General features: G+C 36.6%; 1 protein-coding gene across 1 annotated transcript; it reads right to left on the minus strand.

Annotated features, from left to right (window-relative positions):
- Positions 1 to 914: 914 nt before the first annotated feature.
- On the minus strand, positions 915 to 4,865 carry COMMD3 (COMM domain containing 3). Its single transcript, XM_027593321.2, has 8 exons — positions 4,683 to 4,865; positions 3,255 to 3,366; positions 3,086 to 3,149; positions 2,962 to 2,996; positions 2,538 to 2,598; positions 2,389 to 2,445; positions 2,236 to 2,295; positions 915 to 1,297 (listed from the first exon to the last, which is right to left on the minus strand). Exons 1-8 carry the CDS (start codon positions 4,819 to 4,821, stop codon positions 1,238 to 1,240), a joined length of 588 nt encoding a protein of 195 aa, XP_027449122.1. The 5' UTR covers positions 4,822 to 4,865; the 3' UTR covers positions 915 to 1,237.
- Between the last annotated feature and the right edge of the window lie 12,328 nt (positions 4,866 to 17,193).

Below are 17,193 nucleotides of genomic sequence, written 5' to 3' on the forward strand. Positions count from 1 at the left end.
GGAAAAAAAAAATGCACCGCTGAAGGCAGAGTGGAAACTGACACCGGCTCCAAAATGGCTCAGAGTCCGCCCGCCCCCTCCCCCCGCCGCCCCCCCACCGGGTCACGTGCTCCCCTCATTCCTTAAGGGCGGCCTGGGAATTAGTGTCGGTGTAGTCGGGCCCGCGGCCGCCCCCTCCCCTCCGAGCAGCGCGACCCGGCCCCCTCCCCCTCGCTCTGCACGGCGGCCGCGGCGGCGCTGGCGCGGCTGCGGAGACATTTCTCCACAGCGCCACACGCGCCACCCTGCTCTCGGAGCGGGCATCGCTTCGGCCCCGCACAGAGCTCAGCCCACCCCACCCCCCGTTATTTCTTTCTTTCCGCCGCCCGCCTCCGCCCGCGGCGCACACGTCCACTGGCTCCCGCCGAGTAGAGCGCCCGGCCACCGCCCCCGCCTCGGCCCCGCCAGCCCAGCGGGCTGCGGCCCAGACTTCGGCGGCGCGGCGCGGAACCTGCGCCCGAGTTGGGCTCGCGGAAACAACAGCGCCCGCCCCTGTCTTCCCGCGGCCGCGCCGGCCCCCTTCCCCACCCGCCAGCGGCCGAGGCGGGGCGCGCGCGGGCAGTGGCTCGCTCCGGGCAGGGGCTCCGCGCGGGGGCTGGCCGGGCCGGGCCTCGGGAGTCCCGCAGGCGAGGGTCCGGCTGCGGGCGAGGGCCCCCCCCCCCCCCCCCCGGCGCAGGTAACGGGACCGGCCGGCTCCCGACGCGGGGCAACTACGTCCGCTCCCCACGTCCCGAAGCTGGGGTCTTCAACAAACCCTGGAGATCGCATCCTTGCTCACTGTGTTTAACTTTAATCCAGAGAAAAGGCGATCGTTAAAAGTTAACGCTAATCGTATGTATGTCTTCAAAGTAATAATTAACACACAAACTCAGATCCAAACTCTCACCACTCTTTTTGTGGGAACTTATTTATTCAGAGTGTAATACTGTCTACTTCCTTTTGTAAGACTTGAGGAAGATCAAAATGGGATCAATGTTCAGTTTATACTAAAGATGTCTGAAATATTTAGGCAGAATTTCCCTCAACTCTTTTACAAGTGTAAAAAAATAAAGTGTCAAAATTGATGAGCGGCATAAATCCAAAAGGAAAAAAAAATTCTACTTAAGAGGAGGACATCCAGCTCGCACAAACGGTGGTTCGGCCGACGACAAGGCGTTCCTGGTCTTCTAGACCCGGGCGGATCGTTAACTTCCCCACGTTACAACTGAGTTGCTCTTTCCAGACTTTTCGAAGCATCTTTAAGTTTCCCCACTAAGTCCTAAAAGACGTTTATAATACCACGTTTTTAGGATAAAACACAAGACAAGTATCCAAGTTTGAGAAAGATGCAAGAAAAAAGTCGGGGCACTTTCTAAACGAGTTTAAAATTCACGAGGATTTTAACCTTTGACAAGCTACTATCGATCAAAAGGTTTTCCTCTAAAATATCTCATCTTCAAGTGGGCTTTCCCTCAGATTTGAAATATAATTTCCAATCGAATCCTCGTTAACAGGCAAGGTATTGCCTGTTAAAACTAAATTTCTCAAGTTACCTAACAAAAACTATGCTGTATTCATACTTTCTGAAAGTTTAAAGTTTGATTAATGGTTACATTAAAATAATTCCACAGGAGATGCCTTTTGAAAAATTCAAAATTCATCAAAATATCAAGTAATGCTCTTCATCTTTTTAAGAGGTAAGAAATAAATTCGTTATCATGTCCATTAACCAATGTAGTTTTGAATTTTTCCAGTCTTATATTGGCAACATAAAGAGTTTTAGAATTTTATGTATACTTCCTCCTTTATAAAAACTCATTTAAAAATTATTGAAAATCCTGTTTGAAAGTTTAATTCAATTTCCGAAAGTAAAGACATTTTCAAAGATATGTTCTTAATTTTGCTTTGTCCTATTGGATCAAACTAATCACAAATAGAAGGAATACTACAATACTACAATACTCAATACTACAATTCAGAAATTTATCTTAGAGGGAAAAGCAAATATAAAACCAATTCTTTATGAGTAACATCTTAATTTCAAAAGTGAAGCCTACTTTAAAATACTGCTTTTGAAGCCATTTCCCATTAAATCCTTAACCAACCTTCATTATCTGCTGACAGATGGTTAATTTTTCTTTTGAACTTTCCATAAGCATAATTCTCAATTAAACATCTATAAACAGAGAAGTATATTCACAGATCCTAATACTGTACCTGTAATTGTTCCATGTTGCAACTAAAACTAATCTCTGGGTGGGATCGGGAATCAGTGTTCTAGGGAAGAAAAAAAATGCTGTTTATGTAAATCAAGGACATTTAAAATTTCATTTCTCATTTAAATTTTAGATAAGGCTTATATGTAAATACCTCTACATTTAAGGTCACCAAATATGCCGGTCTGTACATCTTATGAAGTTGATTGGTCTAAAACAACACAATACATAATTTCAGTCTTTAATTCTATTTTTTTTTAAAGTTCCCTAAATCCCCCTAGAGAACAGTTTATTAAACTTTACCTTTATCTGATATTCCAAACGCCAAGAAACATCAGTTATATGAGGGAGAGATCTGCCTATACTAAAAAATACAATGATAATTTTGTACGTAATATCTACATAAAAAACTTTCAGTATTTATTTTTTACCAAGAATGGTGTCTACCTCCCCTCAACACACACACATTTTCAATTTACTCTGAATTTAAAACATTGTTAAACTTTATTTTCAAGTTCTGAAGAGTAAAAGAGCATTTTAAAAATTATCTCAATAAACTTTGTCTTTAAAAACATTAGCTTAACTTCAATTGTTTCACTTGCCCTTTGGCCCCTTTTCTTTTGGTCAAGATCCCTGTCTTCTTTCCCTGTTTTGTTTCACACCAGCACTCTCCATTCATACCTGCAAGTGAAAAGTGGCTCAGCTTGACACCTTATACAGTACCTACCTTCCCAGTAGGCTTTCTAGGGAATTCTTATTATTCTGGAGGGAGGAAAGAAAGAAAGAAAACACATCTTTGCAAAGAGAAGAAAAATAGTAATTGTTAATTTAAAAAACTTTAAGTAAGTAACCTGATATTCGGTGCAAAACAGTTCTATTCGCTCTCTATCAAATTTACAGTCTTCTAGATAAGTGCTAAAGGGGGGAAAAAGCCAAAGTTTAGTGTCCATTTCAAAAACTGAAATTTGAATCTTAAAGTTACTATTTGAAAATAAATGGATATTTAAATAAATCCTGTACCTTAGAGTTGATTTGTCAGCTCTTTGCTTTCCTGCCTCCAGTATGTAAGTTGCAGCTGCTGTGTGACAATGTTTTAAAACCACAGGATCGATATGTTTCAAGTCTGGGTGATCTAAAATAAATTAATTGCTAGTGATGCCTGTGATAATAAATTCTTTATAGTCATATTTCTAAAATGGGTATTTTCATTTGGGCAAAAATCCCCTTTAACAAGAACACAAAAAGAATTCAACTATAAGGACTGGTAATTATAAGTAAATGAGATGAACTACAAGGTCAATGGAAAACAAAAAAGAACACACATCAATAATTCTGCTGTTACCAGTTTCAATTACCTTCTTTTATTTTGCCTTAATTTCTTACTGTTTTTAAAAAAACATTGTAGCCCCAAAGAAAAAAATAACTACACAGTGGTCATTACAATGCTGGTTGCAGTATATTCAGAGGAAAAGAAGATAAATATTTTACATGGTGTAAATTTAAGAATGAATAAACTTTCCCTCTAAAGAATGGTTACTTTTAGGATAACTGGCTCCAAGGACATTAATGTATCAGGGGCGGTGAACGAGTTCAGAATATAAAATACAATTTTCAAAATATTTTCAGATTTTGACAGCTATCCTTTTTTTGAGATTAACCCAGGTGGTGGTTACTATTTTCGTTTAAAGAACTTCCACTTTCATACTTTTTGTACAAGTGTTTAGATCATGAAACTACAGAAAAAAACAAAATTTGAATTGTTGGGATATTTATATTTAAGAAAATGATCTAAAAGCGATCTGTCTTAAAATATGCCTTCAATCCATACTGACAGGACACTCGGCAATCACTGACCGGACCACTTAAAAGAGACTCCTCTCCTGGTAACTGGTGCGGAACAAAACACTCTGCACGATAGTTTAAGATTCTAGGCGTGGAACCTGTGCAAAACATACTTAACTAGCGTGTTGGAGTGATCATTGGAACTTGAGGTATTCTCTAAGTTGGAAATGTCAAGACTACGTGACCTAGTAATTACTTTGGAAACAGACTCTTTAAAACCTTTGCCAGCCTAGCACTGAACGCCTGAATTGCAGGGAGCTACCCTGACGAAGTCCAAGTGTCAACCAGCCTTTGCCTCAGACCAGGCTGAAAACCTTATATGTTTAGGCCACAAAAAAGACTTGAACACGGGCCTTACAAAGGAACAAAGAGACTGGGAGGAGAAATCAGACCAGAAACGTGTAGCAGGCTATGTGCAGGTGCCAACTGGGAACAGAACAATGGTCAGGGTCCGCTCCGGGTTAACATCCCCACACTCCGTCCGGAGCGAAGGGCAAAGCCGGGAGACTTCCTCTTCCCGAGGTTTTCCCCTCTCGCTCGGTCTCGCTCCTCTTCTCCGAGCGCCCCTCCACCCAGGCCGATCTAGCTCAGAGCCGAGCGGCTTACCTAACACGGCCTCGTCCGCCTGGGCGTCCAGCAGGCTCTGGAAAGCCGCCCGGAGGAGAAGCGTGAAGGCGTTGGAGTCGAAGGAGCCAGGATCGGCCAGCATCTGGAAGCCTTTCTGCACATACTCCGAGAGCTCCATTGTGAGCGCGCCGTGACCTTCGACACGCGCACCACGTGACACGCGCCGCGCGCTCAGCTGATGCGGCCGCGCGCGCACGCGGCTCGGGGCGGCGGCGCGGGCTGCGGGCCTCCCAGCCCGGAGCCTCCCCGCCCGCCTGCCGGCTCGCGCCTCGGCCCGCGCGCCCAGCCGCCCACCGTCCGTCGCCCGCCACCCCTGTAGTCCCCGGCGCCGCGGCTTCCGTCCAGCTCTTCCCTCTGCGCCAGCCGCCAGAGCTGCGGCGCCTCGGCGAGAGGGGCGGCCCGGGCGCTTTGTGGACGCGCTCGGTGCTTTCTCTTCCACTCGCTGCTCACCTAGGTCTGTCACCAGCTCCTGCGGGGCTCCGCCGGAGCGTTCCTTGAAAGGACCCCCTTGGAGGGGGGGGGGGGCGCGTTGGCGGAAGGTGTCGGGATCCCGGCCCGAGGGATCCCGAAAACTTCGTCTTCCTCGTTCCTCAGCGCGAAAGCCTGCGGGAAGCTCCCATTTGAGGCAACTGGTTGTGTTGTGTTTTGTTTGGTTTTTGGTTTGGTTTTTTGTTTTGTTTTGTTTTGTTTTGTTTTACTCAACAGCTTAACCTCCCCGCATTACCCTTTTGTGAGTGAGACTGTAGGCAACTAACGATATAATTCTTGTTTATTTTTCCTTTTTCATTGTCATTTCTGGGATATGGCAGTTGATGCCTTCCTGCATGGATGTATGTGTGCACACATATATGCATACATATGGTGCGCGTGTGTTCTTACTGTACCTAAACAATTGGATTAGTAAATTATCCACAAACATATTTGACAGAATTATTAAAATCTTATATACCGCTGCAAATAAATATCATCCAAAAGCAAGCTGACACAAATTTTGTGCTACTGTACTCATTACATCTCTATGGTTTTAATTAAAGAATCTTCCATATATTTATATCAGGCAGCTAGGAATGGCAAGATTATTGTCTCGGATATCCATACTTTTAAAGACTCGGATATTGTATAAAGTTTCTAACTTCCCCTTTATATTTCTACACAGTTGGAGAACAAGAGTGATACTTTGGGGGGATAAAACGAGAAGCAAAGTAGATTATGCATTTTTGATCAAAAGAATTTAAAAAGAAAAGTTAAAAAGCAAGTTCTTTATGGTGGAGGGGAGGGATAAGGAACAAGAAAGGTGTTTTAGTCTTCAGGTGCGATTATTTGAAACACTCAACGTGAAACATTTCTGTGGGAATAATTTAGGTGCTTATTTGGGGAAAAAATGTGTCTAATGAATACAGTCAACATTTAACCTTGCAGCATTATATAGAGAGCACCTGGTTTCATAACAGGACACAAATGGAATAATTTAGCATCAGTAACAGATTGAGTAACTACTGAATTTTCCTTTCAAGGCTTTGAAAGGCATGTGAACTAACTCCTCACTTCCGTGAGCTTATAGGAGCAGTGAAGGATTTAAGAGTCTCCCTAGAGTCTTTATGAAACAAACACCTATTAATCATGTTCATCTTTTGTTCCATCTCTCATCTTCTTCCTAAACTCCTTGTTTCTCATCAGTAGTAAAATGTCAGTTGAAAAATGTCCAGATATCTGATTTACGTAGGGAATATTTTACAGGGCAGAGTTGTGTAAATGTTAATTTTAACAACACACAAAACCATTATATTTATTTCACATATATTTTATGACTGCATAACATTGATTGTTAATACTCTAATAGAATTTGAGTTGATAATTGTAATCATACTCAATGTAATGTCAAAAAAGAAAGCATTAATGCTTGAGCATAGATTTTAAAATGTTATTTTAAAAGAGGAAAGTAATACCATAAATGGTTGTAACTTGGAGGTCCTAAAAGTTAAGAAATTCACAGGGATTGTTTCCCAAATAGCTGTCATGTTACTCTCTTATACATATGTAATTACCTTCTCTTACAGGGCATTTATTTGTTCTCTTTTGCCTAAATACGTGTTAGGCCCAAGTGATGACACAGCTCACACAAAAATTTTAATTATATGTTTTTTGATACTAGAAAAGCTGAATTTTTCTATCATAGGTACATTTATTTCAACTTCCTTTGAAGGAAGCAAGTTTAAATGTAGATAGAATATGCTCTCGACAAATAAGTCATTGAAATATATTGAAGTATGATCATTAAAAAGCATGGTTGCACAGATGTAGACTACTGTTTGCAGCAATAAAATCAATGCATTTTATATTGTTAGAAAAACTATGTATGAATACATTCTGAAAGTATAAAAAAACTTTAAAATTTTTGCTTTGATTACTGCAAAGAGCATTGGAGCTTTCACTAGACTTTAAAAAATTCTGTAGGCTCAAAGCCAACAGACTAAATTTGGCCTCTTTAACAGAACCTTTTTAAATAACACTTAAGTGCAGCTGAAAATAACTAAATACTCAAATATCTTCATTTTATAATACTTTTTCCCTTCTAAATTGCAAATGTTAAGATAGACAATGCTGATAAATTTGTTTTTCTTTTTCAGAATCTAGAAATTACTTAAATAATTAGAAAGTATTTAAAACAATGTTTTAGAGTGTTTTAAAATCTATTGTATCCTTTGAGCTGTTAGTTCATTTTTTTAAGAAACCAATTTAATATTGGCCTCTGCATTGTGAGTACAATTAAAATTGCTGGGGTATTTACAAGATCTACGTGGTCAACTTTTCCCAAAGGCCTCATTGATACATTTGTTAGTTTTATGAAATAAAGTATTTTCTAGGATTCTTTTTTTTTTTTAGATTGTGTAAGGACTGTTGCTTTTGTGCAAAGAAAGTTGAAAGGAAGTATTCCTTTAGAGTGAAGAGTTTATTGAACATCCATGGGGAGGGGGGAGGGAAGCCAATATGCCTAAGTGCTCATGAGACATCTAGAAGTGTTAACCGACATACATACTATGTGTTCTAGTGGGGTTCTATTTTATCCTTGCCCATGGAATATCTGCTCATTTTCTAGAGAAAGTTAAAAACACTTAAAAATTACCTATACACAAGAAACCATCTTCTCTCTGCCCCCAGTACTCATTCTGTGATGGTTAGTGATCTGATCATAAAGCCTTGAGATATATATTAATGAAAATAGAATTTATTTTGAAGCTATTTTAACCAAAAATGGAGAGTTGACAGGAATATTTAACTGTTATACATGGCATCTGCATATAGGTCAAAATTATTTCAGTGAAGTTTGTAAGATCTATATGCATTCTCTTATTAAATACCTTAACTTGGTAAGGCATAGATTAGGACTTGGAATTTGAATGGTCAAGTTTTTGTACATTCATGATCACAGAGTTCAGTGGTTTCAAATTAAATCTTATGTCACATACATTGTCAAAAAACCACATTGAGAATTCAGAGGGAGCAACAAAACTTATTTTCAAGTAAAAGCATTTAATCCAATCCCTACTAATTTATAAATTTTCATTGCTACAATAATCAATACAGACAAATATTACCTTTTGTCCTCCTTTACATCAGATAGCCTATCTTATATATGTGGACTTTTAGATAAACTCAAATTAATTTCAATGGAATTAGTGCCTTAATATGTGAGGGAAAGTGAAATGCCAATTACATTAGAGAAACTGGAACCACAGGAATGAAAATCAATCATACAGTGTTAATGCTTATGGTTTTGCATGAATGTATTGGACTTTCCCCCTAAAACTTTTATTCAAAACATTTAGACTAAATAGTATAATTTTTATTTAAGCAATAATTTCATCAGTACCATTTTTAAAATACTTATTTTTCAGATAGTTGTATCAGGGAAATATCAAGTATAAAACTTCAAAATGTGATATAAGAATAAGCAAACTTAAATATTTTAAAACTGTTTTAACAAAATTGTTACACTAGTAAGAAATTAAGTTTCTTAAAAAGATAAATCTCAAAGCATTTCTTAAAGTTAGGAAACTATAATTTTGTTAAGCTTTGCAAATAGGAAATTCTACAGTCAAGATATTGTCAAAAAAGGAGAATTTTCTTGAATTTCTGAAGTAAAATTTGGAAATTATCAAGATTGCCATGCCATGATTTTGTTAGCTACTTGAGTCAGAATGAGATAATTCTATAACATTAAAGGAATGTACCTAAGAGTCAAATGATAATTTTTTAATATCAAATCTTTGTATCTAACCAGCCTATAATTTTGAAAAAAATTTATGCTTACTAGAAAAGCCATGTCTTCTCTTTAGGGCTCGTTTAAGAAGTTTGAACCCTTATTCTGAAACAAAGCAACTAATGTGTCACATGGAAATACCTGAGTTGAACTGACTAAAATTGTGGTGTTCAACTAGGAAGAAATGAGGAATTGATTTTTTAAAAGGAAATAAAAATAAATGCAGTTTGGCAAGGGATGAAGGCAAATTTTAAAGTTAAATCAGAAAGAAACAAAGAAAGCAATCATACTCAATATTACATTTAAAGAACAGATTTAATTATGTGTCAGAATTCTCTGCATAGAAAAAAGCTAAAAGTTTCCCTTTAAATTCAGTAAATGATTTAAAAGATTACAATTTAATTATCTTTTGTATGGATTAAAGAAAACAAGTTTGTTCCTTAAGACACACAATTTATATCTATTTCACCAGTGAAGTGTTATGAAAATTAGGAGCTGGCCAATCATCCAATAAATTCTGTCAAATAGACAACTTAGATAATAAACATATTTGCCAATAAACAGCAGGTTGGTTTTTTTTCTCTACTTAAATTATAAAGATCACCTCTTCAATTTCCTACTTCATTGATTGGTTTCAGCCAGAACGACCCATGGCCTAGCTATAAGAAAATAAAAGTGAAAGATGGACACATTGAAATAAGTTTACTTTGAGGAATATATCTACTTATTCCCTATGTATATAAACTGTTCTTTAGAGAGAGATTGAATATTTTCAAAAAGAGAAGGAAAAGGAAGGAAAGAGAAAGAGGGAGGAAGGAAGGGAAGGAAGGAAGAGAGGGAGGGAGTGAGGAAAAGAGGAGAAATATCATGAAAAGCTTATTTACTGTTTATTTTCTCTGACACAGTCCATTACAGTGAGATTGTCTTAGCTACAATGAATTCAACTGAGCCTCACAATAACGTTCAGAAGGGACTGGAAGGTCATCCGTCACGTCTAGAACTTAGTTTCAAGATGTCCTACGTTTAGACTGCAACAACAGAGAGTATCTAACAGATTCCCTTTCTTTTTGATTCTGGTTTGGGGATCTAACAGTATTTTCTCATACCTCAGAAATTGATGTTTGAGCCAGTTCCATGAATTCGGACAAAAAAAAAAAAAGGAACAAATGGGCCTACTCTATGGAATATTACTGTTTAAAGCCAATAGTTCTTAAAAGTTGGTATTTTGAGAGCATGCTTTTTACATATTAAATTTTGGGAAATTTAAGTAATGTACAAATATTCATATTTATTTTGTGTAAAGGAGTGTAATTTTAAAAAGAAAAATGACCATCACTTAACAGATCATTTCAGAACGAAAGTTATATATATAAGAATGCACAATCTGAATTAAATTCATTACAAACACTAAAAAAATACACAATGTGCTTTTAATTCATTTAAATTAAACATTCAAACCAGAATTAATATTTCTTTGGCAAAGAAAGGCCCAAGTAAAAGTGGGTTTTTTGTTGTTGTTTTTTTTAAGTGGGGCTTGAACTCACAATGCTGAGATCAAGACCTGAGCTGAGATCAAGAATCAGATGTTCAACTGACTGAGCCACCCAGGTGCCCCAAAAATGTTTTAATATCTTGAAATATATATGACATTTTAAATAAAACTGGTTAAGAATTTAACATTTTAATTACAGTTGTTTTGAATATGCTATTTTCAAGAGAGTATGTATTTTATCTTCCTTGACAAAACGTTGACTTGAAAACATTTTACACAAAATTCAGTCTAGAAATATTTTATTTATTTATTTGACAGACAAGGAGAGAGGGAACACAAGCAGGGGGAGTGGGTGAGGGAGGAGTAGGCTTCCCGCTGAGCAGGGAGCTCTATGCCAGGGCTTGATCCCAGGACCCTGGGATCATGACCTGAGCCCAAGGCAGATGCTTAACGACTGAGCCACCCAGGTGCCCAGTCTAGAAATATTTTAAAGAAACCTTAGTAGATAATCGTGTTCAACACTCTCACTTTTATTATTTGTATCGATAGAAGTATTCAGAAAGTACTTTAAATAGTTTATGCATAACTGAGTTTTTACACCATGGTAAATGCTCAGAAAGTGATTTTATAGATGACTATGAAAACAAGCACCTATAAAATAGATGAAACTTTTCCGTCCCTCCCCCCATAGTTTTCTCTCCTTAAGGTTATAACATAAATATAGCTGTTCTAACTCTTTCAAGTATTATTTTCAAAATCACATTTCTTTATGTAGGCATTTTATCTGTATATTATGAAAAGGGATTGGAGGGGTGCCTGAGTGGCTCAGTCATCAAGTGTCTGCCTTCGGCTCAGGTCATGATCCCAAGGTCCTGGCATCGAGCCCCGCATAGGGCTCCCTGCTCTGTGGGAAGCCTGCTTCTCCCTCTCCCACTCCCCCTGCTTGTGTTCCCTCTCTAGCTGTGTCTCTCTCTGTCAAATAAATAAAATCTTTAAAAAAAAAAGAAAAGAAAAGGGATTGGAGAGTAAGACTTATAAAATCATTTTAATGTCATAAAATACCAAGAAAATAATGACTAACAACAGAGTGGAGAGGGAGAATTGTATTAATATAGTCAATTTAGTCCATGTAATTAGAAACGAACCTGGGTTACTGGTATCTGGGTGATTACTCAATTTTCTTTTTATTTTGTGCTAAAGGAAACAGGCCTGGATCATTTGGAGCAATAGTATTCTAAATCAAAATTAATCAGATAATTGGCAGTGTTTATGTGATTTGCAGTGCTCTGTAAATTATAGACCAAGAAATGAGGAGAAATTTGGTAAAGAATAATAATGTAGATGGAAATCCATGGGCAAATGAGGCCTATGAAAACTTTAAATTTTCATATGCTTTTCTTAAAATTTGAAGGTGATGGAAAATTTTAAATGAGATCCACTACAATATATAGGTGAATAGTTGACAGAGGTTTAAGATAACTTTTGTTTTTGTTAAAATAGTAATTTAATTACAATTTTTGTGTATTGAAATGAATTTTATAAGACCAATGGTATCAATTAGAGATATGTGTTTTGTTTTGGAAATTTTTAAAAAAGATTTTATGTATTTGAGAGAGAGAATGAGTGAGAGAGAGCGTGCAGAAGGAGGGAGAGGGAGAGGCAAGCTCCCCGCTGAGCAGAGACCCTGAGGCAGGCTCCCATCCAGGTCTGGATCCCAGGACCCTGGGATCATGACTGAGCTGAAGGCAGACGCTTAACCAACTGAGCCACCCAGGTGCCCCAATTTTAGAAATTTTTATAGACAATATGTATTCTTTACAAAAATCTCCTGCCAACAGCACATACTGAAAACATTGATTTTACATTTGCCAATTATAATAGAAAGAAAATAATATTCCATATATTGTAGTTTTGAAGTTTGCCTTAAATTATTTTTGCAACAAAGTGGACATAAATGAAGATCTAAATTTCAGATGTTTGTGAGATATTTTAACCAATGATTATATGTTTTTAGAAACCTAAAAGCATTTTAAAACTAATACTTCTAAGTTAATTTTAATTTTATTTTGCTTTTATTCTGTTTTTAAAAGTTGCTATGATCAATATTTGTCTATTTGTAGAAACTATGACATTCCATGATGACTAATGTTCAAGTTGAGTCATAATCATAGTCTGTTATATTAAAATCAAGAGCTACTATAGGAAAGTAGTCATTTTGTAAGTGAACATCCTGGCCAGTAATGGCGGGTGGTAGGGGGAGAATATGTCATAAAGTAACAAACTTAAATCTTTATTTTATTTTATTTTTTTAAAAAGATTTAATTTATTTATTTGAGAGAGAGAGAGAGAGAGCACATGAGAGGGGGGAAGGTCAAACTTAAATCTTTAGCTCAGCCTTTACTCTCCTTCCATTGACACAAATGGCATAAAGACACTCATTGTATTTATCTTAAGCTTTTTCTTTTAGCTTACCTTTATTTTATTAAAGATTTTAAGAATAGTATAAAGACATGGTTAGATTTAAACATATTTAACATGATTCCTGAGATGGTTTTTTTAAAAAAAAACCTTTACATTGAAAAGTTATCAGAATCTTCAGCATAGTTTTATATTATGCAAAATTTTAAGTGATCATTCCAGCTAAATATAATAATAGAAGAATAAATAATGCTACACTGTGTATTGGAATAACATTGTATCATTCTTTGAATGAAAATAGTTGTTACTCTCTCTTTTTCTTTAATATACCTGAATAATTATATGAATAATTATTTTGGAAATACAAGAGTTTAACTGGCAAATCTAAGGATTAGAGTTTATCTCTAGTTTCAAGTGGAATATCAATTTTTTGAATAACATACTTGATTAGGGTAACAAGATTCTGTGAAAAGGAATACAAAAAATCTTTTGGGGGTATTTACCCAAAAAATGTATTCAGTTTTTTAATAGATTTTCATAACTTTGTTTAACATGTTCTTTTTATCTTAAGATAGAATCACTAGCAAAGTTCTATAAGTTACAGTGCCTTTTTTTTTTTAAAGATTTTATTTATTTGACAGAGAGAGAGAGCACAAGTAGGCAGAGGGACAGGCAGAGGGAGAGGGAGAAGCAGGTTCTCCGCTGAGCAGGGAGCTGGATGTGGGGCTCGATCCCAGGACCCCAGGATCATGACCTGAGCCAAAGGTAGCCGCTTAACCGACTGAGCCACCCAGGCGCCCCCAGTGCCTTCTTAAAGTATACTGAAGAACATGGGATTTGAACCTTTATGGTTGTTTCTTTTTTACTTGTTTTCACTTTTTATTAGACAAGTACCTGGTACATGGTGGATAGTCAAGAATATTTATTGAATGAATAAAGGTAGTATGGAGCATAGTGTCATAGAAAATTTAGCTCAAACCTTTATACCACCTGCTTCTAGTTCTATAACATTGGACTTATTTTCTCTAAGTCTCATTTTTCTCAAATGCACAATGGAAGTGATAATGGCATCTCTTACATATGGCTCTTGAAGAACATTCGGTGCCTGGCCTTAGCATGTGCTTCATGCATGCAATTATAACCAAATAATGTAATTCTGTAATTGTTTTGTTTTTACTGGCATAGGTTTTTTTTTTTTTCATTCAAATTTACAGCTGTGGTGCACATGATGTAACCATTCGAGGACCCCAAGCACATAAGCCCCTATTTAGAAAATTAAATAAAAACCTTCTGGGCTGCCTAGCACTTCTTTGCTTTCAGGGACTCTAAAGTGAATCTGAAAGAGCTCTTTTAATAGCAGCAGTCATAAGATACACTCAAAGACCTCCATGACAATAGTTATCTTACTGTCATCTTTTGACCCCCCCCAGAAATATCAGAATCCAGGCCAGTATTCATTATGGTCAGCCTACCTGTAAACATCTCCCTCTTAAGAAGACCTAGGGAGCCATTCCCTCTCTTCCCACTGGTTCTTACTCTAGTTTTTCTTGAATCATATTCGTGGTTAGCGGCTCTTTAGAAAGTCTCTCGGAGCAAAATCAAGATGGCTTCACATTTTCCTCTGGAACATTTCTTGTCTTGTTTCAAGGAGTTGTCTCATAGACATCATCTAGAGTGATCCATAACTTGTGGTCCTTTGGCTCTGCTTGGAACACCTTCTACAAATGCCATGTGCTTCATAAGGTATTGAGAAAATTAAGCACATTTAAAACAATAAGAAAAAAAGAACCCTTACCTACCATGGAATGGAGGACACACAATTTGAAATGTGGAGGTTTAAACTCTACAACTCCAAAGTACTGAACAATTCAATGAGTTTTGGCAAATTTATGCAGTCATGTAACCACACCCCACCGAAGATATAAAGACTGCCATAATCCCAACAATTTTCCCTCTTCCCTTTTGTAGTCATTATACTTGCTCCACCCGTGAGCCTAAGGCCATTGATTTACTTTGTCTCGCTATAGTTTTGTTTCTTCTGGAATGTCATACAAATAGAATCATTGAGTTTGTAGTTTTTTTGTTTAGCTTCTCCTGCCAAGTAAAATGTTTTTGAGATTCCTCTATGTTGATGCATGTATCAGTAGTTCTTTCCTTCTTATTGAGAATAATATTTAATTGTATGAATATATCGTATTTTATTTACCCATTCACCAGTTGATGGACATTTAGATTGTTTCCAGTTTTTGGAGATTATGAAGAAAGCCTCTATAAAGATTTACATGCTGATTTTGTGTAGACATATGCTTTTATTTCTCTTAAATAACTATCAGTGTGGAACTGCCGGGTTATATGATATGTGTATGTTTAACTTTACAAGACGCTGTCGAACTGTCTTCCATCATAGCTATATACTATTGCATTCCCGCCAGCACTATAGGGCAGTCTCAGTTGCCTCACATCCTTTTTACATGTGGTGTTATGAGTTATTTTATTTTTAATATATTTTTTAAATATTTTATTATTTTAAAGTAATCTCTATACCCAATGTGAGCTCCAACTTACAATCTCAAGATCAAGAGTCGCATGCTCTGCTGACTAAGCCAGCCAGGCGCCCCAGTGTTATGAGTTATTTTAGACATTTTAGCAGGTGTGTAGTGGTATGTGATTGTGGTTTTAATTTGCATTTACTTAATGACTAATGATGTTGAGCATCTTTTCATGTGCCTATCTGCCATCTATATATCTTTATTAGTGAAGTGTGAATTCAAATCGTTTGCCCATCTTTTATAGGGGTGTTTTGTTTTCTTCTTATTGATTTTGAGAGTTCTTTATATATTCTGGATACAGGTCCTTTATTAGATATGTTTTTGCAAATATTTCCATGAACATTTTGTGGATAGTCTTTTCACAAAGAGTGTCTTTCAGAGAGCAGAAGTTTTAAATTTTAAGTCCAATTTTTCTTTTATGGATTGTGCTTATTGTGTTGTGTCTAAGAATTTATTCCATAACCAAGCTCACAAAGATTTTCATCTATGTTTCCTTCAATAGTTTTACAGTTTCAGATTCTACATTTAGGTTTGTGATCCATTTTGTGTCAATTTTTACATATTGTCTGAGATATTAATTAAGTTGTGGGTTTTTTTTGCACATATTCAATTATTTCGCCCTATTTGTTGCCAAACTGTCTCCATTGAGTTGTCTTTCCACTCTTGACAAAATTCAATTGATATATACGTGGGTCTATTTCTGGATCTTCTATGACACATTGATCTATTTGTCTAACCTTTTCCCAATACCAACACAGTCTTGGTTATTGCAGCTTTATAAAAGTTAAATCTTAAAATCAAGTGGTATGAGTCTTCCAACTTTATTCTTGTTTTTCCCAAACTCATTTTGACAATTCCATTTTGTTTGCTTTTTCCACAGAAATTTTAGAATCTGCTTATTGATTTCTACAAAAAAGCCTGCTGGATTTTGATTGGGATCATATTGACTCTATGATCAATTCCAAGAGAAATGACAATATTGAGTTTTCCAATCCATGAGTGTGACATATCTCTACTTTTATTTATGTCTTCTTGGATTTCTTTCATCACTGTTTTATAGTTAAGCATGAAGATTTTGTACATATTTTATTAGATTTATATCTAAATAGTTTATGCTTTTTGGTGCTATTTTAAACAATACTTTTAAAAGGTCTACTTTCTAATTGTTCATCGTGAGTATGTAAAAATACAATTGATTTTGCCTATTGACCTTATATCCTATTACCTTGCTAAACTCACTAATTAGTTCTAGGAGATCTTTTATAGATTATATTTGGAATTTTTCTGCATAGACAATCATATCTTCTGTAAATAGAGTTAATTTTTATTTTTTCCTTCCCAATCTGTATGTCTTTATTTTCATGCCTTATTGCCCTTGTTAGGACCTCCAGTATGATGTTGAATAAAAGTGGTGAAATTAGACATCCTTATCTTGTTTCTCATCTTCAGGGAAAGCATTTGATCTTTCACCAGTAACTATGACGTTAATTGTAGGTTTTCCATAGATATCTTTTCTTAGGTTGAAGAACATGAGGAACATCCCTTATATTCCTAGCATGCTGGGAGCTTTTTTAAAATTATGAATAGTTGTTGAATTTTTTCAAAACCTTTTTCTGTATCTATTGAGATGACAATAGAGTTTGGCTTCTCTAGTCTGTTGATATGTTGAATTACATTGATTGATTTTTAAATTCTGAAAAAACTTGCATTTGTGAGGTAAAGCCCCCTTGGTCTTGATGTATTAGCTGCTTTACATATCACTGGATATAA

The sequence above is a fragment of the Zalophus californianus genome, chromosome 9 (genome assembly GCF_009762305.2).
Source record: "Zalophus californianus isolate mZalCal1 chromosome 9, mZalCal1.pri.v2, whole genome shotgun sequence".
Taxonomy (NCBI): Eukaryota; Metazoa; Chordata; class Mammalia; order Carnivora; family Otariidae; genus Zalophus; species Zalophus californianus.

Excerpts from the sequence above, each read along its gene's own strand:
- COMMD3 (XM_027593321.2), bottom strand. The coding sequence starts at position 4,821 with ATGGAGCTCTCGGAGTATGTGCAGAAAGGCTTCCAGATGCTGGCCGAT. Across the intron at positions 2,446-2,537 it reads GTTTGGAATATCAGATAAAG|ACCAATCAACTTCATAAGAT; the intron begins GTAAAGTTTAAT and ends GTGTTGTTTTAG. Across the intron at positions 1,298-2,235 it reads GCAACATGGAACAATTACAG|GACTTAGTGGGGAAACTTAA; the intron begins GTACAGTATTAG and ends AACGTCTTTTAG.